Below are 24,507 nucleotides of genomic sequence, written 5' to 3' on the forward strand. Positions count from 1 at the left end.
TTCTTATTATATAATATGGTCTTATTTTTAGTTTGATAGACCTGTTCCCAAAAGATTAAAGAGACTTCCTTCACTGTAACATTTTATTTTTGTTTCCATGCATGATTTGATTGTTATTTAAGGGATTATTGATTTCTTGATTTGCATACTTTGCTTTTTTTTTTTTTACTGCTCGCCAGCAAAGAGGAAAATGTGAGAGAGATGGATCTAATGAGGTGACTAAAGTTCTGGATTTGTTTGAGCTATAACTTAGCATGGGAAGATATTTCATATTTGTGATAAAATCATCTGATACGACCCACTGATTCTGAAATTAAGAATAAAATCCAACATTATGCCAAAATATAACCAAACGTGCAGCTTAATACAAGTCTTGTATCTCGTGTCATGACACTATTCGCAACTAAACTACATCGCATTATTTCCCTGCTCTTGCAAGTGATAAATTGTGTGTACATCATAATTTTTTATTGGATTAAGGTGCAAAAATACATGCTAAGTGGTCAACCAATAATATTCAATAGTCAAAAATGAGAAAAAGAGTAAAAATATTCATAATATTATTAAAGTTGGTGTAAAAATAACCAAACCGTTAACTTGCTCTAACATTTTTAGTTTCCAGTATTAATACTGATTGTACTTGCCGCATGTCAATTTTTACTTATGTGAACTAAAAAAAGGAAAAAAAAATACATACAAAGTCATCGATCATGAGTATCTAATAGTTTAAAGTGAGAAAAAGAATAATGATACCCATAATGTTACTATAATAGGCAATAGTAATTAATTTATCAAATTCTTTAAATGCTGGCGGTTTAATTAACACCTAAACTTGTTGATGTTGATAAAAAATATTTTCAAATAAAATTCTATAAAATTTGATCAGTCGTCGTATGAATACTATATGAAAAAAATATTATTTTGACTAAATAGCAGGTTAAATCACTTGCTTTTTTCTATTACCACGAATCCTTGTCCCTCCCTTCCCCTTCACTCATTTTTCTTGTTTGAAAAACCTGAGATTTAATATGAGATATATTGCACACAATCAAATATCGAGAATGAAGAGGCTGTGACTCATTACAACGAATGCAAGCACTTCATGAAGGAGGTTGTCTCTACTTGTAACACCTTTGTAACCATGCACACCTCCTATCCCCCTTGCTTTAAGGGTTTGTTTGGTTCAAGGGAAGGGGAGGGGAGGGAGGGAGGGAGGGGGAGGGGGGGGGGGGGGTTTTCTCAGGCAATAGTCATATGATGACTGATCAACCTCCTAGAATTTTGCCTTGGAATATTTTTGTTTACGTTAGCAAAAAATAAATAACTTCTATTTAAATGTCAATTAAATAATTAAATTTAAAGATTTGATAGATTGGCTACTATTGCACTCACTAAAATAACATTATAGATGTTACTGTCCATTTTTTTACTTTAAGTTATTAGATACTCTTGGTGAGAATTTTGTGGATATTTTTATCTTTTTCTGATCCACGTTAGCAAAGATTAACACATGATAAGCACAATCAGCATTTAATATTGAAAACTAATGGTGTTAAGACAAGTTAATAAGTTGGTTACTTTTGCATCAATTTTAATAATGTTGTAAGTATTTTTATCATTTTAGATTATTTGATTTCCTGATTGATTAATTTATAGGTATTCTTATACTTAACCCTTTTTTATTTATTACTTTTCGCTATTTGAATACAAGTCTTTTATCTTGCGTATGTATATTTTTTTCTCCAAAAAAAACTTTCAAAAACACATTTTAATATAAAAGTAATGTTAAAAAAATATTATTAATAAAATTTTATTTTTATTAAAATATAATATTTTGGGACGTTGAATATTTTTCAAATGTATATTGTAAATTAGGATATAGGGAGTTCTATTTTTACAATAAATACATGGAAAATGATTTAATTCAACTCTTGCCCTCCCTTACTCTTATTGATCCTATTTATGAATCACCTTCACAATTTTTATTAAAACTAAAAAAAATCTTAAAAATTATTAACTCCATTTAAAAATTTAATAAATTTTAATTTTATTATATTAAATATAGATATTTTAAAAATAAAATACTCTAACATTTAATAACTTTTTTAATATTTAACATGAGTAAAAAAGTAAAGATGAACACAATCATCATTAATATGCTATATAAATAAGATTGAATCAAATAATGTCAACATACCTAATAAACAAGATCATAAAAGTATGTTTTAGTTAATATATTCCACTAAACATAGAGACAACTTTGGAAGAATAGCACGGAAAATTGATAAACTTATTTCTCATAACTAATTTAACTATTTTTTTAAGACCAATTAGAGTTTTTTAAGGGTCCAGGCTCCAGAATATGGGATGCTTTCTTGGTCATTAAATATTTTTTTTAAGATATCTCTTCTTAAAGAAATAATAGTCCTTCTTCTAAATTATAAGATGTTTTTACATAAAATTTTATATATTAATAAATCTTATTAAATATACTTAATCACCTTATATTTTTAAAATAAAAATATAAACTTTTAAAAATATCTATTATTTAATATATTAAAAAGAATATGGATAAAAATTAATTACAGAAAAAAATAATATTAAAATTAATATATTTAATGAATTCATAATTTATTTAAAATATTTTATATTTTAAGATAAATTTTTTTAAAAAAATTATAATGTAAAACAAAGGGAGTGTTTCGCTAGTAGCATAGGTAATGAAATATTGAAATCAGCAGCATGATCTTTATCCAGCCAGGTTTTTTGAAGTGAAACTCTAATGGATGACGGTGTCCATATTTAATGTTGAAGGGCCAGCAGCTGGAAAAGTAGCCCCTAGCGATAAATGTTCGTTTAATGAATTAAATAATTACAAAAAGATTAAACTTTAGCTTTTTAATTCGAATTAGCGAGTGCTGCCCCCAGGAAAAAGTAGTGACTCCTGTATGGGGGGAAAAAAAAAATTGTACTTCCAAGTTCCAACTGATAATCCGTGCCTCTGGTTACGCACTTTGCATACATAGATGCTTCTTCTTCCTCTCTGACCCATTCAACTTTTTCTAACATCTACACAAACTCAAAACAACACTACATAAAACCTGCAACTTCCATGGCTCACAATACTTACTCTTTCTCAGTCCCTTCTTCCAAACGCCGAAAGATTCTTCGGCAGCATCACCCGCCGCCGCTTATACCCGGTCTTCCCGATCACATAGCCCAGCCCTGTCTCGCTCTGGTTCACCCTTCACTCCTCTTCTCCGTTTGCCACTCATGGCGTCGCCTTATATACTCCTCTTCCTTCCCTCCCTTTCTCTCTCTCTACGCCGTTTTGACTTGCAAGCCTATTCCGACTCTATCCGCTTCTACAGCTTTGATCCCGTCTCGTCCCACTGGCACACCCTCCCTCCGCCGCCACCGGACCCTCCTCTCCGCATCCTCCTCCGCCACCCATCCTTCCTCTCCCGTAACCTCCCAATCCAGTCCGTCGCCGTCGCCGGCAACCTCGTGCTTCTCGCCGCCACGGCCAACAACCTCTACCCCGCCCTCTCCCGCCCTCTCATCTTCAACCCCCTAAGCCGGGACTGGAACGTGGGCCCCACACTCCCCAATCCTCGCCGGTGGTGCGCCCTGGGCGTGGCTCGCGGCTCGATCTACGTAGCTAGCGGAATCGGAGCGCAATTCTCCATCGACGTCGCTCGGTCGCTCGAGAAATGGGATTTAAACGGGAAATCCGGCGAGGTTTGGGAGAAGAAAACGGGTCTGAAGGACGGAAGATTTAGCAGAGACGCAATCGATGCGGTGGGATGGAGAGGGAAGATCTGTATGGTGAACGTGAAAGGAAATGCGGCGAAGGAGGGAATCATGTACGACGTGGAGAATGATGAGTGGAACGACATGCCGGAGGGGATGTTATTGGGATGGCGAGGACCGGTGGCCGCCATGGATGAGGAAGTCATGTACGCGGTGGACGAGGCGAGGAGTGCTCTTAGCAGGTACGATGCGAGGAACGATTCTTGGGAAGAGGTTATGCAATCGGAGAGGCTGAGAGGAGCGGAGCAACTCGCAGCTCAAGGTGGAAGACTTTGCGTGGTTTCAGCCGGTGGCGCAGGGATCTCAGTGGTGGACGTGGTGTCGTCGCCGGCGCGACTATGGGCTGTGGATTTGCCAGCGGGTTTTGAAGCAGTCGCGGTTCATATATTACCCAGAATGCCGATTCCTGAACCGCCGGACTCGTCCGACCAAGATTGATTTTTTCCCCATTTTTTATTTTCTTTTAAAAAGTTAAAATCCTAACTTTTATTTCATGGGTGATTTTATTTATACTCTTATAAATATAAATACATTATTTTTTGGGTTTGGGGTAGTTTAGTTTGGACTTGCTGAAAAGTGAAAATTTGTCGATTAGTGGAAAAGGGATTACAAAGGTATGGGGCGAATGAGAATGAAGATAATATAATATTGGTTGGTCGTGTTGTACAATGCCGGCAACGAGAGGATGAAACAGGGAATATCACGTGCCAATCCTTTGTGGTTGACACTTGACACCGTCAGATCATACTTGTCTTTCAAGCTTCAACTTGGATTTAGTCTGTAAGAGAGGAAATCACGAGAATTTTTCTTTTCTTTTTTTTTTTAACTGGAAAATAAACAAGCTATTCCTATTCGTGCGTTGCCCTGATTTTTTTGTTTGATTAATTGACTGCTTTCAAGATTTTTCGTTATTTCACCCGTCTATCTTTTCAAACGAACTATTGAGTTCTTCATGAGTTGTTGTTGACTGTGAAATCAGCTTTAGATTCCCTGTTGAAAAGACAAAACCAACTAAGCACTATTGCGATTCAAGCACTAACCAAAAGATTCCTAACAATTCATTTATATTCAGTTAGCCATGCTTACTCCTTTATATTATACTCTCTCCATTGAAGAATTTAGATATTTTTAATTAAATTTTATCTTTTTAATAAAATAATTATTTATTTTTAAATTAATTATATTTTTTATTTTTATTTAATATAACGTTTTATCTTAAAATAAATAAAAAATAATTTATTTAATAAGAATTTTTTTATAAAAAAGCAACGACCACACTCTTTAAAATAAAAAATATTTTATATTTTTTAATGAAAGGGAAAAAGTTAGGAAAAATATATTTTGAGTTTTCATATTATATATTAGATATATTTTTCCAAAAAAAATATTATATATTGCAATAGGTAAATAGATTATTCTCTCAATTTTTTGGTACCTAGGGGTATTTGGACGAAAGTGACAAAATATTTATGCAGTGCGGGATAAAAATATTTGTTTTAATACGATTTAATGGATGATTTTTACATCTATATTTAACATCTTACCCCTAATAAATAATAAAAAAGTTATTAAATATTAAAATATTTTATTTTTAAAGTATATATATTTAATCAGTCAAAAACTTGTTAAATTTTTAAATAAAATTAATGAAACTTAAAATTTGTCTTAATTTTGATTAAATATGCTAAAAATGATTTATGAATAAAATTAAACAGAGGATGAAAGAACAACTTCCAAAATTATAAATCTGATCTTGTTTTATTTTACATTGAATTCAACAGTTTAATATTCCAATTATCTTGTTAGGCATTTTTTTTAAATACAAAGGCCACAAAAAAAAGTGCAAGGGAAGATGACCAAGACATGTCTAAATCATAAATAATAAATTAGTGGTTGACATGCAACGTCTGCTCAACAGTGACTTAGTATACAAGAAAAACCTAAAAATACACCTCTGGGGGTAAATTTCCTCCATACGTGAGTACAGAAAATACAAAACCCCGGGGGGGGGGGGGGGGTGTCAAAAGAGAGGAAAGAAATGTCTTCGTCTAATCTGCACGTGAGTTTCGTAAAAAGTAGAAAGGTCACGAAACAAGAAAGGGTCAAGGGTGTAATAATAATTTGGCATTACCATGTTTGTTTAACGATCCAAGCGAAGTAAATTCTCATATTCTTGAGTCGATATTACAAAGCAGCGTCGCCTTCAATGTCAACCTTGTCATCTTGTCTTCAGGTTAAAAAATGAAAGATTTGTCTACTTCCATGGTTTTCACAAAGCTGGTAAAAAGAAAAGCAACAACATCGATCAGAACTATACAAGCCTCTACCCTTTTGATTTTGGTTCCAACGCAGCAACATTTACATCCATTCCTTCATCGACTAGTTTTCTTACCTGTTCATCAAGAGTGTTAACAATTACGCCAGACAAAGGGCCAATTTGATCCAAATGGCAATATCTAAATGGAACAAAAAAATTTTTAAATATCCTCTAAAGTTCCAAATTATTGACTGCATGAGAACAAGGAACACAACATATCAGAGCCGGCATTCAAACCTAAATGAAAGATTATCTCAACTCCACTTGAGCAAATCAAGTGGCTTCCTACTTGTCAGTCGTGCATACATATCATATATCAAACTTCATCAGCACTGCATTTAAATCCCAACCAATTGAAAGAAACTGACACACCAAAATATGAAAAATTTAGCAATTAAGATAAAAACTAAGCAGCATGGTGCTCCTACTCTTTACAAATACCACATGAACCAACCCAGTCCAAAGTGCAGCCCTATTCACATCTATCAAAACAATGTTGGTCCAGATCAATTTCCCATCCCGCTAGTAATTTTACCAACCCAAGTAAATCCATTTGCATTCTTAAAGATAATGCTCCATAGAAGGGAAGAGGAAGAAAAATAGATTTTCATTTCAAACAGTGAGCAAAAGATTTGACATTCCTATTGGTTTATCCAGACGAAAGTCTAGCTGATAGAGGTGCTATAGGAAGGCCAGCACTTTTGCTGCCCGCTGTACAACTTCAAATTCACATATCAGAACTTTCAGGAATGAGGAAAGTGTTGCTCCAGACCAATCTCCATTTCTACATTTTACCAAAACAGAATGCATTTCAAAGTTCAAACAGTGAGAGATATCTGATAATCCTATTGGTTAATCCTGAATGATGTTTCCCTGATAGAGGTGCTATAAGAGAGCACAGTTTGCAGATAGTTTATGTTGTTGCCTTCAAATTTTCATGGTCCAACTCTTCAGAGTCTGCTACTCCATACGATGACAGGAAGCAAAACCTACCAAAATGGTCCCTCAAAGAAGGGCCTTAGCACAAGTAAAGATTGGATTGGACTAGACAGATCAGTCCATTTATCTCCCACCGCTCAACCTAGCAACTTCAGGAGGTCAATTAAGCAGCTTCTTGATGCATGACCACCAGAAATGTAAACACAAACCTAATCAGTTGCTAGCACTCATAGGCCTCTCTACTTAAAATTTACCACTCCACTTAAGGTCAACTCTCAAGCTCCCATATAAATGTGACTAACATGAATATTCAAGAAACGAGATGATGGGCACCCGGGGGAAGACTTTAAATTTCTTGGTGTCCAGCATTGAAATTTTACTTTCAGTTTGCTCTGTTCATCTATTTAATTTTTAATGTTTATTGGAAGCTTGGTCTGCATCAGTTCATCTCTAAAATTAAAAAGAACCCAAACAAAATCCCGGGGATTTAACTTAACTTACCGCTTTGAGAACGAGCGCCTCTTTGAGCACCTCGTAAACGAAACCGGCTCCTTCTGAGGCACATCGTTTAGTAATCCAAACAATCAATGACAAAACTGGAAATTTATATGGATGATAGAACCGTCTACACCAATGAATATTGAGTTTCTGAAAGCCAAGATCTAGCGGGGACGATAATAGACTCCTTCTAACCACGTGCTTTGATAGAGAAAGCAGAGAGATTATAAATAAAGCTACGGGCTACGAATCAGCTAGAACCAACTGAGTAATTCGCAACACAATGGGGTGCAAAAGGATTCAATCTAGGACCAAAAACACCAAAGATTCTGAGAGATTAAGACGGAGGCGGACAATTACCGTTATTAAGGCCAAGTGCCGAGTGTAGAAAAGAGTGGAAATACCAAATCCCCCACCCCACCTCAATCTTCGACTTACAAAGTCATGACCAAGTTTAGCTGTGAATCTCCAACATTAAAGAACGAACTCAGCAAAATATAGGGAATCACAGCTATGCTATCGTGAAGTTAAAAGATACTAGTTCTATTAACCTCCGACCCCTGGTTCAATTGGCAAAGTAGTAATAGAACAAATCTCGAGTTTAAACTTTGGAATGCAGCAACATTGGTAGTAAAGTTTCGCTCGAAAGGGTCCCGATCTGGCTCGATCTAGCTTAATCCGGTCCTGTTAAAGTCTCCTAAACTTGACGTGAAAATAAAACATTTGGAAGGATAAGGGTTGACATACCCAACTAGCAATACTCTCTCTTTAGATAATTAAAGCGAAGCAAACTTTGAGAGCCATTGAACGAGGAGCATGAGGATTACATCGTATCACATTGCGGTGGAACAGCAAAAGTTTTATAAGTTGATTTACTATAAGATTGTCGCTTGATTAGCATATTTGTCAGATTTTGACCATGACAAAAACCCGAGATTACTACCCCTTCGATTTACAAAAGTCTTATTTGACTATTTTACATAGACAAAAAATAATAGTTAAACAAGTTCCATAACTTTTCAAATATATACTTATCAAATGTCAATTCTATATTAATTATAATGAATTAATTACTTATAAATTTTGATCATAAAAAAGAGTAAAATGGGGAAAACATTGCATTGTCTTAGTAATAATATTATCAAATTGAATTTATATAGTCCAAGCTAAGCTTTAAAAAAATAACTTACTCCATATTGCAAACCAGACTAGTACTTCATTTTTATTATTTGTCGAGCACCTCTTGACTTAATAATATTTTTTAAGACCATAATCAAGTAATATTACATATTCGATAATTATTCTAGAGAGACAAATTCTTTTAGTAAATAAAGAAGAAAAAGAAATCTATTTGGCAGCGGAGATTGTGACATACTTCACTTTATTTGTCATTTTTTAAAATGATAAAGCAGTTTACTTTATTAGTAATTGAATTGATAATGATGTTTTATTTTAAATAAAATATTTAAATTATCTTTAAAAAGTAAGACAAAAAAATATTATACTTTCTTCGTTAAAAAATGTAAAATATTTTTGATTGAATCTCACTTAATAAAGTAGTTATTTACTTTCAAACTGATTGTATCTTTTTATATTTATCCCTATTAAATATCCTACAATAAATATAAAGTCATTATCAATAAAGATATTTTTAAAAAAAGACAATGATTATATCTCGAAAGACTAAAAATGTCTTATATTTTTAAATATTTAACTTCTCAAAAAATACCTTACATTTTTAAATGGAGGGAGTATAATTTATTTACTTTTTGAGAGTTATATTTGTAATTTTACTAAATTTTATTCTTTATACTTTTGTTATATTGATATTAATGAGGTTGGTAGAAATAACTTCGGAGTACTCATCTAATCCTCTTTATAAGTTATTTCTATCAATATCATTAATATCAATGCAAAAAAAGTATAAAGAATGAAAGTGTGTAAAATTTTAAATATGCTCATATACAATAAATCTAAAAAATAATGTCATGTTATTTTTTTTTACTCATAAAAGATAATTTCAAAAATATTTTTTAAATATTATCCAAGAAGTCATATTGTAATTTATAAATAAGATCAAATAAAACTTTTATAACATGACTTATAAATAAAATTGGAGTATATATACTTCCTCTATTTAAAAATATAAGGTATTTTTAATTAAATTTTATCCCAATAGAGTAGTTACCTATTTTCAAATTAATCATATCTTTTTATATTTACTCTTATTAAATATTTTATAATAAATATAAAGTCACTATCAATAGAAACACTTTTAAAAAATAATAATTACACATCAAAAAATTTAAAATACTTTATATTTTTAAATATTTAATTTTTTAAAAAATATTTTATATTTTTTAACCAATTTTTTTTTTTGAATAACCCTGATTATTATAGTGGGGAAAAAAACCTCCCACTCTTCCACGTATCCAGCGATTTTTTGTCGAACCATAAACCAAGAAAACGCGTTGGCATGTTTGAGAGGTCAATTCAAGGAAAGTGCATAGTCAACGATTCCTGTCTTGTCCACAAAGAAAACTCCGCAAAGTGAAAATTCCAAAAGCAACGCAGAAAGAAGCTTTTTTCTACTTTCTAGGTTCAAGCATCACCAAATCGAAATACTGTCTCAACTCTTGCTGCAAACCCTAAGTCCAGCTTCTTTCTCTGATTCATACGACGTCCTTGCGATGTTCGGAGGCGGAGATGACGAAGCCTTGTCCCGCTTGGGCATCATGACGCCTTCCCTCCTCAAAACGGCCTCGTCGTCGTTGATTTCCGGTGAGATGTCTCCGTCGACGGCAGCTGCGATGGTAAGGGACGACAGGGCTCCAGCGCAGCCGCAGTGGGGCCAGCAGGAAACGAGGGAGTTCATAGCGATCCGCGCGGAGCTGGAACGGGACTTCACTGCGTCTAAGCGAAATAAGACCCTCTGGGAGGTAGTCAGCGCCAAGATGAGGGAGAGAGGCTTTAGAAGGAGTCCTGAACAGTGTAAATGCAAGTGGAAAAACCTTGTTAATCGTTATAAGGTCTCTCTCTTACTCGCTTGTGTGTGTTTTCATGTCGATTCCGTGCTTCTAGAGATTTATTGGATTTAATTTAATTAGTTGTGGGGTTTTTTGAAGAAAATTACTCAACATTATCTTTTGGGAAAGTAATGACGGCCGTAGGTGCCGTTTCCTTGGAAAATAATTCAATTGGCACATGAAATTTTCGTGCTAGGCCAATCTGAGCACTAGGTAGTTAATTGTATGTATTTGGGGCTTCCGGGGATTCATAATTCATATCCTTCTTTCACTCTAATTCATACTTGAACGGGTTTGCAATGACAAATGTAGTTTGTGTAATTGTGCTTCTCATCCCTCATAGTTATGACTGAATAGGGGATCTGATAAATTCATCTAGAAGCAATATTAAGAGACTGTCTTCTCTATTTCTTAATCAATTGCTACTTATTGTTGGTTGTGCATAAATTACTAGGATTTTTTTTTTTTTGGGGGGGTGATGATGGTTTTCCTTGTGAGAACTTGAAGCGTATATTTTTCTCTGTGGCCGGTAAAATTACATGACAATAATGCTTGTGCAGGGGAAAGAGACATCAGATCCGGAGCATGGGAGGCAATGTCCTTTCTTTGACGAATTACATGCCATCTTTGCTCAAAGAGCGCAGAACATGCAGCGGTTACTTCTTGAATCTGAGGCCCGTTCAACTCAGACAAAGAAGGGGGTGAAAAGACTAAGTGGAGACCGGTCATCAGAGGAATTCTCGGAAGATGATGACGAGGTTGAAGAAGACAGTGAAGAGGAGAGACCTGTAAGAAGCAACTCTCGCAAAAGGAAAGCAGATAAGGTTGCAATGGAGAAATCTTCAAGGGCAAACAATGCATCAGATACTATCAGTAATACTGCTAATAGCATTCAGGAAATGCTCAAGGAATTTTTCCAGCAGCAACTGAGGATGGAGATGCAGTGGAGGGAGATGATGGAAAGGCGTGCTCATGAAAGGCAGCTGTTTGAGCAGGAATGGCGGCAGTCAATGGAGAAGCTTGAGAAGGAGAGATTGAGGATTGAGCAGGCATGGAGGGAGAGAGAAGAGCAGAGAAGAATGAGAGAAGAGAGCCGAGCAGAAAGGAGAGATGCACTGTTGACGTCCCTTTTGAACAAGCTCATCCATGAATCTAATTAGCTGAGGCAATTGGATTGAGGTTCCTTATAGCTAATTTATTCTTTGTTTCAATTTAATTTCATATGGTTCTAATTTTAAGTATTGATGAACCAAATATCATTTAGCTTGTTATTGAAGAGTTTATAGATGAGAAGTGGGCTGATGGAGGAAGGAGATAATATTGATCTTATGGGAATATATGCACAATTCCTTTGTTGTAGAAAGAGGCTTTTAGTGGACAGTTTTCGGATACTTTTGGTTGTCATTAATTTCTGGATACACTGCTCTAACTGAAGAAGGTATGGGTTTTACATGAACTTTGAATGATTTTTTTTTTTATGTACATATATACATGTTTTTCCTCTGTAAGAGATTCATGTAAGAATAATATACTTGTGTTCTAGTTGGAAATTTTATTGTTTAAGCCTTTATACGGATAGTTGTGAAATGATAGATTCTCGTTAGCTTTCATGTTCATTTAAACTTTATAGGTCCGTTACTCTCTGAACCGTTACATCTAGCTGTCTAGATGTGTGGAAGCACTTGTATTACCTATTTGTCATATGTTATGTATTCATTCTCAATGCTTTAGTGAGGCTAGATGACCAATTAATTTAAACCATGTATGTAGGGTTTTATTTGAGCAGAGGCTCCTTTCATTAGCTTTTTTTTTTTTTTTTGGCCAACGATTTTGTTGACCCTAACTATTCGAAATTGTGAAAAATGAAGATACCGGTTGGATTCTGAAATTTGTTAGTCTTTTTTGTTGAACATAAATTTAATTCGGTACCCAAAAAGTCGTTGAATATGTCATTGAATTCATACAGCTAGCATAAGAGTGAATATGATGATAGGGAATGTGAGGAATATATAAATATGAGTACCTATTTTAAATTAACCATAATAAATCTCCAAAAAAAAAAATGGATGCAGGTGAGGGGGCAGGTACAAGGTTCTATTTCAAATTAGAATCATCGTCAAATCCTCTGATAAAATTGACTCACGAGTGAATATGAAAATTTTGTAATTTCTTACTGCCGCATGAACACTTTGTCGAACGATGCATCCTCTTTTTTAATTTATTTATCTCGGCTGAAAAACATGCGTCATCGTTTATGGATCTAAACCTTGTTTCTTTCAATTTCTCGAGCATTCACTTTGATATGGAACATTAGAGTACGATACGAATACATTATATTTTACCGCTTAAACGTCACATTCGCACGTTAGCTCCACGGAGATCTTATTATTAGGCCGAACATTGGAAGACACGTAGGATAATAGAATTGAATGACAGAAGGCGACCATATCGTGGTGTTTCAAACTCGAGGGAAAAGGTGAGCGAGCTTAATTCAAATTGATTTGAAAGAAAATTAAGACACACAAGTCTAACTATCTCCCGAAATTATATGTAAGGTAGAATTTTAACTCTTCAAACGGAATTCTTTTTTTTCCCCCTTTTTTGGATGAAAGTAAAGGGAATATTCAAAAAGAAATCAGAGGCCGACAATGAAGTGAAATGGTTCTATCAATTCAATTGCCCCCTGTTCCTTAATTCAACCTTTTTTTTTTCCATGTCAAATAGACCCATCATTTTTATCGTCTGGAATAAACCCACTATTTAACCCGTGCTAAAGCGACTACTATCATAAGATGAAACTTACGGGTTATGACTCTGTTTAAGCTAGTCGCTTTACCATTATATTTACACTAAGAAGTTTGAATTTTTTTCCTATCCATTTATTACACAGCTGACTCGCAGACATGCGAGAGGGAGCACCTGGAGAAGGTTCTTGGATTTGTGAGCATCATCTTACCCGTCTTGATTACTTGCAATAACGACGAGGTAAAGAAGCCAGGTTGAGATCCCGTGTTGCAAATAAACGCACAAAAGACTTAAAAAAAAAAAAAGGAGGCAGAAAGATAAAGAACAAGAGGAGAGAAAGGAGAGAACTGAATGGACAATCCTATTTATTGATCATCAGTGAATTACAATCACAAAACAACAATTGGATATCCCCATTCCTGGCTTACCAAGGATAACTGTTTTTTGATTTTTTTTTTTGTTTTGTTTTGTTTTCTGTTTTGTTTTTATTGGACCAGTATTTCTACTTTACTCAAAGGTTCCAGGAAAGAAGCCTCCCTCTTGGGGAGGCTTCAGAAAGGGGAATAAACTCTGAAAATGTTGCAGTCCTTCAGGGTTCGGGCCTGCACTGGCACCATCCAGACAGCATTCGGGGCATAGAACCAGTTCTCTTCACCTTTGATGATCATCAAAGGTGTGTATTGACAGAATCTTATAGAACAAGTTTTAATTAGGCTTAAATGATACACAGACTTGTACATAATAATGGTAAGCACACCTAGAAAGCACTAATTTGAACTTTTGTATGATATGCTCCAAAGACTCTGTAATTTAGCTGGACATTGTAGGGGGTTTTTCCTTCGGATGTTTGGAGCCATAATGATCCCCAAGTTGGTTTTGATTGGCAAGTTGGACCTGAAAAGGAAACATGTAATAATTGTGAAGAAACATCCGGATACAAATGCACAATAATATATTAATGCAGATTACCGCTGCCAACAACTGAGAGATCTCCAACTATATGTATGATTGATTACTTGAAATCTATAAAAAGAATGCAATACAATTACCCAATACTGGAGTCTTGATGCTTTTAATGCATCTAAAACGTGAAATTGAACATCCTTTGTAGTAAACAGTGCCACGCTGGCCATAGTAGACAAATTGACTCTATACAAGAAAGAAGAGAGTATTGAAGAAACATACTGATAATTCGCTCACAAGGATGACAAGGGAAAGTTGTCATTACGACCTTGTATTTGTTAGTAGCTCTAACAAAGGCTTTTCATCAAATTGGTTATTGAACATGCAATATTCTAACTCTGGTTTGCTTTTCATGCACAGACGCTAACAATACGATTTCTATTTTGAATATGATTCCTAACTCAGCAAAACAAGTAGATTTGTCCTAAACCAAGGAGTACAGAAATGTGGATAATTTTATGACTATATTCAGCATACTGTTTCCCAAGATCCACAGTTTTATACTCGTCTCATACATTGGCATATTTAACATCTGAAACTCAATACGATTTAAAAACTTTCTTAAAAAGGAATTCACATCACTTTCTCTTCTACAGTGTAATATATATCCTCTTCACAAAACATCAGCATTAACATGGCATGAATTCTAAGTTTAACCCGCTCTGACAGTTTTATTTTAATTTCCTGATTCCACCATATTCTTTCTTAAATAAACAGGCGGTGGTGGATTTCTGGCCAGTTGATTCGCAGCCCCTCAGGGCCCAGGGTGAGCTGAGGGGGATGGTGTCCATTTGTTTCTCAAACTAAGCATGTAGTACTCCCCCCTGAATAGCAAAATGAAAATTTAGTATCAGATCACAAGAACGATTCTTTTTCTAACCAGTGCAACCAAGAGGTTTTCTTTCCAACCCACATATATAATGAAAACTCCCCTTGAAGCACGATAGTATTTGCAACAGCTCCTTTGTTAATTGATCTTCAAGCTCAATTTACAATTCAAATTAACAACGACTGAGCTATGAAGGGGGGGGGTTTGATGATAGACTGACTGGTCACCAAGTTGTTTTTATGATGAAGCTGATGATAAGGTGAAATACCTTCACTGCACTAAAGTAGTTTTTATCACAACTTTATGCTTTACTCTGTGAGAAGGATTTCCAAACCTGCCGGGGAGTTAATATTTTAGAAAACAAGGGCTGTAGGAAAAAAGAAAGAAGGGCTGAGATTGTATGAACGAGATGGAAGAGCATGGATAGTGGGGCTGTGACTGGAAAAGCTATATGCATATTGTGCTAAGAACCGTGACAAATCGAGAAGCAAATAATTGGAGGGGGCCAAATTGAAACTAAAACATGAAGTGAAGGGGCCAAAATCTAATTTAATGTTTTTTACAAATAAAAATTTTATTTTTATCCAAAGGAGCATTGGAGTGTGGGTCGTCACTGCTAACAACGAAGCTTTTGAACCTGAGTACCTTTATATGAGAATTGAGGAGGAAAGGAGAGAAACAGCGTGATTTTGAGGGAAAGGAGAGGTGCAGTTGAGAAGGCGAATGAAGAGAAGCCAAACACCAACCCAGGTAACCCGTGACATTTTGCGAACAGCCACCATGTCTTTTGAAATCCAGATGATAGACTCCTACATTATAGCATACAAGGATGCAGACCTTTGGATCGATATCCCATTAGATACTTAACGCTAAACTCCATTACACACGTGCAATGACAAATGGCATGCTTTTCAATAATTCCAAACAACTACAAAGAACCCAAAAAATAACCTGAAATTATACGGAACACAAAAATTCCATACCATACAGAAAATGAAGAAGTTGCCCCAGAGTAATAAGATAGTGGATCCACACAGATAATAAAGCAATTGGAGGATTCCACCAGCTGTGTTACCAGGCCACCTACTTCATCCTTCACTCTTTTAGAATCTGTCCTTTGCCACTCCTCTCAATCTCAAACGAACCAAAAAGCCATTGGTGCACGAACAAAATTAGAAGCCCGCCCCTCTCAGTCCATCCATTTTTGTCACCTCTCTTTGGTTTTAAAATATATGGCGCAATGATATAAACAAGAAAGGAGGGGGGGTCCAAGAAGAGAGGAAATTGGATTTAGATTTGATGATTCTCTGTAATCAAGAGCATTTTTTCAGTTGTTCCCCAATAGTTCAAAAGTAATTTAGCCCTCGCAAGCCGCCATCCTCCCCTTCCCCGTATAAAAAAGCCATCCGTCGAATATTCCCTTTGTAATATCGGTCAATAGCCTTCAGAACGGTGAATCGCGGATGAAGGAAGAAAATGAAATATTCAAATAATAGCCAGATCTACCGATTCTACACTATAAACAAGAATCCAATGACAAAAGCCAGCAAGGACAGTCAAGGAGAATTGACTCGGAACGACCGATAACCAACGAATAAAAAGGTTGAAAGAAAGCAATCGAGATCACGACTTCATCAAAGTCTAGGAACAGATATTCTTCACATTCATTTTTTCCCTGTTCAAGTCAAACCAAATAGGGCGGGAACAGATGACAAGAGTAATAACCTTGCAGATGGGACAGGCAACTTTAAGCCCACCGGCTCGGGCCTCAAGCTGCGACCCCTTTGGCTTCTGATTCCTCTCTGCGTTTCTTCGTTGTGCCTCGATCTTCTGCTTCCCCCGCGTCATCCCGCTTAGATCCACTCGTTCTCTGCGTGTCGCCTTCGTTCTTCGGTGTTGTCTGTCAGGCGAGTGATCGAACGCGAAAGTCGTCAGCCACGGAAATCAGAAAAAGTGGGCCATATCGACATGCGGGCGCATTCTAGCAATGGAACTTAGGATACGCCAATCGCGCAATTGACCCCATCTTTTTGTTTGCTTGTTTGTTTGTTTTTTTTTTTTTTTACATAAAAAGCAACCAACGTACTAGACAACATATTACGTATGTTAGCATATATAAATTTTTACAATTAAATGATAGAGTGTCAAAAACATAAATAGTAAGATTGTCGATAAAAACTTGATGAGCTAATCAATATACATATTTATTAGTCTCTTTGTAAATGTGTGATTAAGGGTAACTGTCTCTCATAATAAAATTTTTTATTTTGTTGATAGTTATAGTTGGAGAATAATTTAGAGAGAATTTATTGCATATTACCTTGAGAGCTTCCATAAGGTTAAAGTAGACATTAACTTTGTCAATCTTTTTAATCCAAAAAATGTGTAATCACTCTAATATACCCTTAAGTTCAACTTCGACACCTGGGTGACATTCAAAATATTTGGAGAAGCTTTTAATCCACTTATCATGTTCTTCTTAGATGAGGCCACCACATAAAGTTGCACATTGATTATTGACTAAATCATCTGTATCAAGTTTAATCCATTCATTTTTATGGCACAGTTATTTTACTTTTAATCTATTGTCCTGTTGAGTTAGAAAGTTAATTTTTCCTTTCTACCTAGGTTTCATGATTTCGCTTCAAGTTGAGCTATTAACAACAGTCAAACCTAGCTATGAGAGAGAGAGAGAGAGTGAGTGAGTAAGTTAGGCTTAGCATGTTATCTTTTAAAATCTACATTTTTAAAAGCTGGGCTTTAAAAAAAAAAAAAAATTCAGTATAAAATATTTTTTAGACCCTATCTTCATAAGCTTGTGAACCAAACCTTCCAATTTTTTTAACTTTATTTATACAATTTATTTGAAGTTTTAAATTAATATATAAAAATAATACAATTTGTTAAATATTGATTAATGAATAATTTGTTAAATATTTATTAATAAATATGAAATTAGTGAGGTTGTTGAGATAGCACAACTTTCTCCAAGTAAGCTTTACTTTGAAGGGTTTAGTGTTTTATTTTTGAATGGAGATTGATAACAATAAAGACTATATACTATATCAGTATAATTAAAAAATTTAATCAAAAAATAAAAAAGTTATACAAGTTTTTGGGCCTCACCATAAGCCTTGTCAATAAAAATGGGGTTTGAGAAAAGTGTTAAATTTAAAAAAACTGTGCTCATAAATTTGAGCTCTTAGAGTCTAGTTTGTAACAATTAGCTTATAAGGATTGAATCAGCTTTTATTGACAACTTTTTTTTTGGTAGAAAGGAGGGCAAAGCCTAAGGGACTTAATTAACTAAAAAAGAGGGGGATTGAATCCCATACAATCATTAAGCACAAGGTCCTTTAGAAATAAAGGAACATTGCCGAAGAAGGAAGAGACTTTAAGTGCCTCTTTTGCTAAACTATCAGCAACTTTGTTTTGAAGCCTTGAAATATGGTTCAACTTGATCTGCCAATTGGATTTCAGCATCTTGACAATCTCTAAAAAGACAAGGCTGTAATTGGAGGAGATGTCAGGATAAGAGCTCAAGATAGTCAATAGAATTTTGCAATTAGATTCTAAAATAATGTTTTCGAAGCCCATATCCCAAGCAATTTGGAGGCCTTTAAGACAGCCCTAAGCTTCAGCCTCAAGAGGGGTACAATGGCCCAGATGGAAGGTGAATCCAGCAACCCAAGTACCTAAGTGATCACAAAGGACTCCTCCACATCTTGCATTTGAATTAGACAGGGAGACAGCACCATCAACATTGAGTTTAAAGAAACCCAGAGGAGGAGGGAGCCAAGTAGATGTTTGTGAGTCTTCAACTTCACTGTATTGAAAATGATGATAGGAAAAGGATTTCCAGACAGCAAGCAAGTATGAAACCGGATCTTTGGGTTTTATAAAGTCAGATTTGAAGATAAAATTATTCCTCCATTTCTAAAGGTGCCAAATAGAGACTCCCCAGAAGGTACTCCATTCCAAGTCGGGGAGATAACCAAAGTCACTCTTAAGATTTAGGTTGACCCAATCTTTAAGAGGGCAAGAGAAGAAGGTTGAGTGGAGCTTGTTATCTACTAATTGAGACCAAAGGCGTTTTGCATAAGGACAGTCACGTAGGATGTGAAGAGCATCTTCATGTGCCAAGTTGCACCAGTTACAAAAAGAAGAACCATGGGACCAAGAGCTTCGCCATAAGTTGGTAGGAAGTTTGTTCTGGAAAACTATCCAAATAAAGAGGCGAATCCTCTCAACACCTTTCCACTTCCAAATAAGCTTGTAGGTAGGTGAGAAAAAATTGGGAGGATTGTTTTTAATGAGAAAATAAGCACTTTTGAGGGTGAATAGACCATTAGGTGTAGCATTCCAAGTCATAATATCATTCCCAACTTGAGGGGAGGGTGGGAGAACAGATATAAGTTTGAGAATAACATCATTTGGGAGAATAGAAGCTAATCTGATAAAATCCTAAGAGCCGAAGGCTACCCAGTCTACAACCTTGCTTTGTTCTTCAAAGGGAGATAAGGGCCTAACACTGAGATCTTTCAATTTTGTATCTGGTATTAACTAAAAATCATCAAAGAGACATGTTGGCCATTACGGATATGCCATTTAGTGCCCTTATTAAGTAAATCTTTCTGTTGGCAAATAAAATGCCATAATCTAGAATCTCCAGATTTTGCTTCTAAAAGGTTTTCTTCATTCCTGAGCATATATTTTTACTGGAGAACATTTGTCCAGAGGCTAGAAGTCCCATGAATTAGGTTCCAAGCTAATTTAACACCACAAGCTGTATTCACAGAAGTAAGCCGCTTAAAATCGAGACCACCATAATCTTTAGGGAGTGTAACTCTCTCCCAATTAATTGGGTGAAAGCCATGACTATTGGGTTTGCCCTAAATAAATTTTCTCTGAATTTTCTCAATTTCATTACAAACAGCAACAGGAACTCTGGACACTTGCATAGGGTAGAGTGGAATAGCACTAAGAACAGATTTTGCAAGACTGATTCTACCAGTAGTTGATAGGAAATTTGCTTTCCAGGCAGCAAGTTTACTTTTAACTCTTTCAACAATATAGGAAAATTGTTCAATGGATTTTTTGTGGGAGTTAATGGGAAAGCCGAGGTAATGACCTATGTCACTAGAGATTTGCATACCTATAATACCTTTGATCCTCCCTTTTAACGAAGCTGTGACATTCTTTGAGAAGAAGAGAGAGGATTTTGCATGATTAATTTTCTCACCAGATGCGTCACAAAAGGTGTGCAAACAGCGCATCATTGTGGAGGCTTGTTCTTCTAAAGCTTCCCCAAAAAGTAGTAAATGTCGTTTGCAAACATGAGGTGGGATACTGCAGGACCGGTAGAAGTAATGTTTATTGGTTTCCAACTTCTATCCTAGATAGCATCACAAATAAGGTGAGACAATTTTTCCATACACAGAACAAAAAGTGAGGGGGAGATAGGATCCCCTTGGCGAAGACCACATTCCGGAGGGAAATATTCAGTGAGTAGACCATTCCAAAGGACATTATATGAGACAGTAGAAATACAATGGGAGATTAATTGCATAAGCTTTGAGTCCATCCCAGCTTCTTTGAGAGTTTGCTGCAGGAAGTCCCATCTGATGCGATCAAATGCTTTTTCCAGATCAACCTTCATCATAAAGAAACCCTTCTTCTTTTTTGTCTTTTTCATGATGTGTAGTATTTCTTGGCCAATGATGATGTTATCTTGGATATGCCGTCCAGGGATAAAGCTAGATTGAAATGGTGATATGAGATCATTCATAACCCTCTTCAATCGTTGATTCAGGATCTTCATGATACATTTGTAATGCACAGTGCAAAGGGAGATTGGTCTAAAATGGCTCACAAGAGAAGGATTATCTCTTTTTGGGATTAAAGAGATCAGAGTTTTATTTGCCTCAGCTAGAGAGATATTACCATCAAACACAGCAGAAATAAAGGAGTAGATTGATGAGCCGACTACATCCCAGTTAGATTGGAAGAAAATTGGTGAGAATCTATCATAACCGGGGGCTTTGTAGGGACCCATGGAGAAGAGGGCATTTTTAACTTCCTCAAGAGTGGGAGGCAGAGCAAGGTTTCCCAGTAACTCAGAATCTCTTTGTGGAAAAGAGGTTTTGGTGGAGAGCCAAACTGAGTTGGTGTCAGTTAATTGGTAAATACCTTTGAAGTAATTTGAAACCAATTGTTGTAAGCTAGCTTCGTCCTCAACCCAGTTCCCTAAACTATCTTTAAGAGTAGAGACCCGATTCTTCCTTCTTCGCAAATTTGTTTTGAGATGATAGCATCGGATATTGCGATCACCTTTGGTAATCCAATCTGTACAAGCTTTTTGAAACCACTTGGTTTCTTCCATTTTAAGAATTTCTTGTAACTCAGTCTGCAACTCCAATTCTAAATTTATCAAAAAATTGGAGTATGGAAAGGAGTCAGATTTTTTAATACCATTGATCCTTGCCAAGATGTGTTTTTTCTTTTGCTCTACCATACCAAAAACATTTTTGTTCCAGTCAAGGAGAGAATTTTAAAAGTTTTCAAGATTCCAGGGGAGGCTGTTTTGGGCAGACCAATGTTCTCTAAGTAGAGTGTCAAAGGAATTGTGAGAAAGCCATATAGCTTCAAAATGAAAGGGTTTAGAGTTTTGTATAGATGCAAACCTTCTACTCGTCTGAATGTGAATGGGGTTATGATTCAAAAAATCAGTTTTAGGCAAGACTCTTACCATATAATTAGGAATTCAAAGAGGAAACTACTGTTTGCTAGAGCTCGATCGAGTCTTTCATAGAGCCTGGAATATCTGGATATACATGGTCCTTTCCAAGTAAATTTTGGACTTGAACTGCCTAAATCAGTTAAGGCACAAGCGTCCATTTTATTCTAGAACCAGTAAAGGTGAGAGTAAGAAACACCAGTGCCTCCAATTCTTTCAAAGCTAGATGCAATATCATTAAAATCTCCAAGAACAATCCATGGGTCTTTAATGGAGGAAGCAAAGGTGAGCAATTTTCCCCAGAGAATTTCTCAGAAATTTGAATGAGGAAGAGCATAAACAAAGGTGATGAAGATTGGAGTGTGGTCTTTGGTTGCACAAGAAAAATGAATGAATTGGCGATCAATTTGTAAGGGCATGATCTGTAGAAGGTTGCTATTCCAAGCAATAACCAAACCACCAGACCTACCGACACTGTTACTTAAAATCAAAGAGTCAAAGCCGAGACGCTGAAGACAGAGGAGACGAGCTTCTTGGTCACAGCGAGTATCTGCCAGAGCAATTAAGGTGGGTTTAGGCCCATTGAGGATAAGTTTGAGGTTGCGTAGGAGGCCCTTTCCACAAGCACCTCGTACATTCCAGTAAACTAGGCTGATCATCAAGATAATTGTGAAGGAAATAAGAGCACAATTAAAGCCCAGAGGGGAACTGGGTTTCAGGCACAACTGAGTCCAAAGACTGACCACTTGGATTTGGCTTTCCTGGGACATTGGGCAAGGTCCAAGTGGATCTCCAGGATCTAAATCTTCCTTCGAATTTTCCTTCAGGCTATCATCAAGAGGGCCTTCGTCCATTGCTTCTAGGGAAAGATTTGAGTGGTCTCTACACTGTGGTGTTTCCTCGGTAGACATTCTGACATTGGTTTCCCAAGTAAGCATTAGAATTTCATTGCTTTTTATTTGCTCTCCCAGCATATCTCTTGTGCGTTTCTCGACGCGGCGCTTTTGGGTATATTCCTGCATTCCAGCTTCTCTTTGCTCGTTTAAGTTAGACACTCTCTATTGAATTGAGGCGTTATGGGCAGCTATATCATCCCAATTGATAACCTCCTCCATACTCTTTGCATTAATCATATTTGCTTTCCTATTTTTCTTTTGCTTTTGACTTCTCAAGTAGCCCACCTTTTCAGAGGTTTCAGCTACGTGCATGGCCATGAACTGTACGGCTCTCTCTGTTCCTTTCTCTAGTGTCTCTCCTTCTTCAGCTAATGCTTCGAAACGTGAACTTGATACTGTATGGGAGTTGTGCTTAGCTATTTTCTCTTTCCCCTTCTGTTGCGATGAGGCTTTTGAACGATGGACCATTTTTCGGCCTGCTCCACCGTGTTTGCTTGTTGGCTCTCGACGTTTGCTTCAGCAGGGCATTTGGCTGTTCTGTTTTATCTTCTTGCTAGGAGCTTTGGTTTTTTGAAAGGCAGATTTCTGCTCTATGACCATAGAAGCCACAGTTAGTACACAACATATGTAGACCTTCATATTCTAAGTAATAATCTTCCCCATCCAATTGAAACCCAGACATTAACTGCTTGCTTAGATCAATCAAGATGCAAATCCTTGCAAAGTGACCCCTGAGTTGGCATGAAGTGTGAAGATCAACCTTTATAGTCTGTCCAATCCTGTTACCTATAAGCATGAGAGCCTCATTGTCATAATATTCAAGGAAAACTTTTGGCACTCTGACCCAGTAAGCAACCTTGTCAATGGTAGCACTTTGAGGTTTGAATTTCGGCTCCCATGGTCTAACGGTAAGATAATGATCATAAATCATCCAGGGGCTACTGTGAGGGCATTGAAGTAGTCTTCTTTATTTGACAGTTTGACGACAAAGAAGCCAAAACCAATATTTATCAGTTTGATAACGCCTTTTTTTGCCCACGTCGTTTGCAACCTTGACTCCAGAGCTTTGAAGCCAATATTCCTATCCAGGAGTTTCACAATGACTGCCTTTTTCCATGCCTTATAAAGCCGCTTCTTAAAGTTTTCTGAGAAGATGAAAGTTGGGAAGTTCTTCTTCTCGTTCTCAAAGGTCGTAACATGTGGTTCATTTGGGTCTGAACCAGTTGCCTCATTTTGATCATCATCTGAGTTGATGTCGTCTTCCTCTTCTTCAGTGTCACCATCCAAGGGGTAGTCCCTGATGGTTCCTTTGAGCTTATCTGCGAAAGTTTGCTTGCTTGGAGGTTGAGAATGAATTTTTGTACCCAGCATTGGCCAGTCACCCGGTGGAGGAGTCACATCTTTGCTTAGAACATTTTTGATCTTTTTTGAACTTCTTGCAAGTTGATCGTTCTCTTCTTCCGTTTGTGCACGACGAGGTTGGTGAGAAGGGAGCTTGGAGGGAAGCGAGAGAGCCATTACTGTAATCTGTTGTTGCCTCCTTCTCTTTTGTTTTTTATTGACAACTTTAACATTAAGGCTAGCTTGACTTTTGAGACAACAATGAATAATCTGTTTAGATGCTCCTTTAAAATCAATTATAAAGTCCAAAATCATTGTTTTGGATCATCATCCAAATGTTTCTAATTTTTTTAAACTCCATTTGAAGAAGCTAATTGATTCTCAATTTCACATATTAATTTTAA

General features: G+C 36.2%; 2 protein-coding genes and 1 long non-coding RNA gene across 3 annotated transcripts; 2 read left to right on the forward strand and 1 right to left on the reverse strand.

Moving 5' to 3' along the window:
* Positions 1 to 2,925: 2,925 nt before the first annotated feature.
* On the forward strand, positions 2,926 to 4,693 carry LOC129311836 (F-box/kelch-repeat protein SKIP25-like). The gene is given in 2 exon segments (XM_054954310.1): positions 2,926 to 3,344; positions 3,347 to 4,693. Coding segments are annotated over 2 exon segments (1,137 nt in total). The 5' UTR covers positions 2,926 to 3,112; the 3' UTR covers positions 4,252 to 4,693.
* Positions 4,694 to 10,079: 5,386 nt separating this feature from the next.
* On the forward strand, positions 10,080 to 12,143 carry LOC129311173 (trihelix transcription factor GT-3b-like). The gene is made up of 2 exons (XM_054953245.1): positions 10,080 to 10,596; positions 11,154 to 12,143. Exons 1-2 carry the CDS (start codon positions 10,258 to 10,260, stop codon positions 11,751 to 11,753), a joined length of 939 nt encoding a protein of 312 aa, XP_054809220.1. The 5' UTR covers positions 10,080 to 10,257; the 3' UTR covers positions 11,754 to 12,143.
* A 2,605-nt stretch (positions 12,144 to 14,748) lies between these two features.
* Positions 14,749 to 16,996, reverse strand: LOC129311174 (uncharacterized). The gene is made up of 2 exons (XR_008593249.1): positions 16,856 to 16,996; positions 14,749 to 15,125 (listed from the first exon to the last, which is right to left on the reverse strand). It is a non-coding gene; the product is annotated as an uncharacterized LOC129311174 (long non-coding RNA).
* Between the last annotated feature and the right edge of the window lie 7,511 nt (positions 16,997 to 24,507).

Source organism: Prosopis cineraria, unplaced genomic scaffold, assembly GCF_029017545.1.
Source record: "Prosopis cineraria cultivar Desert tree isolate PC_DT_omini unplaced genomic scaffold, ASM2901754v1 PC5, whole genome shotgun sequence".
NCBI classification, from domain to species: Eukaryota; Viridiplantae; Streptophyta; class Magnoliopsida; order Fabales; family Fabaceae; genus Prosopis; species Prosopis cineraria.

What these genes read in the sequence shown, in the direction of transcription:
- LOC129311173 (XM_054953245.1), top strand. Translation starts at nt 10,258, where the DNA reads ATGTTCGGAGGCGGAGATGACGAAGCCTTGTCCCGCTTGGGCATCATG. An exon ending in ACCTTGTTAATCGTTATAAG is followed by an intron (nt 10,597 to 11,153) that starts GTCTCTCTCTTA and finishes ATGCTTGTGCAG; the next exon opens with GGGAAAGAGACATCAGATCC.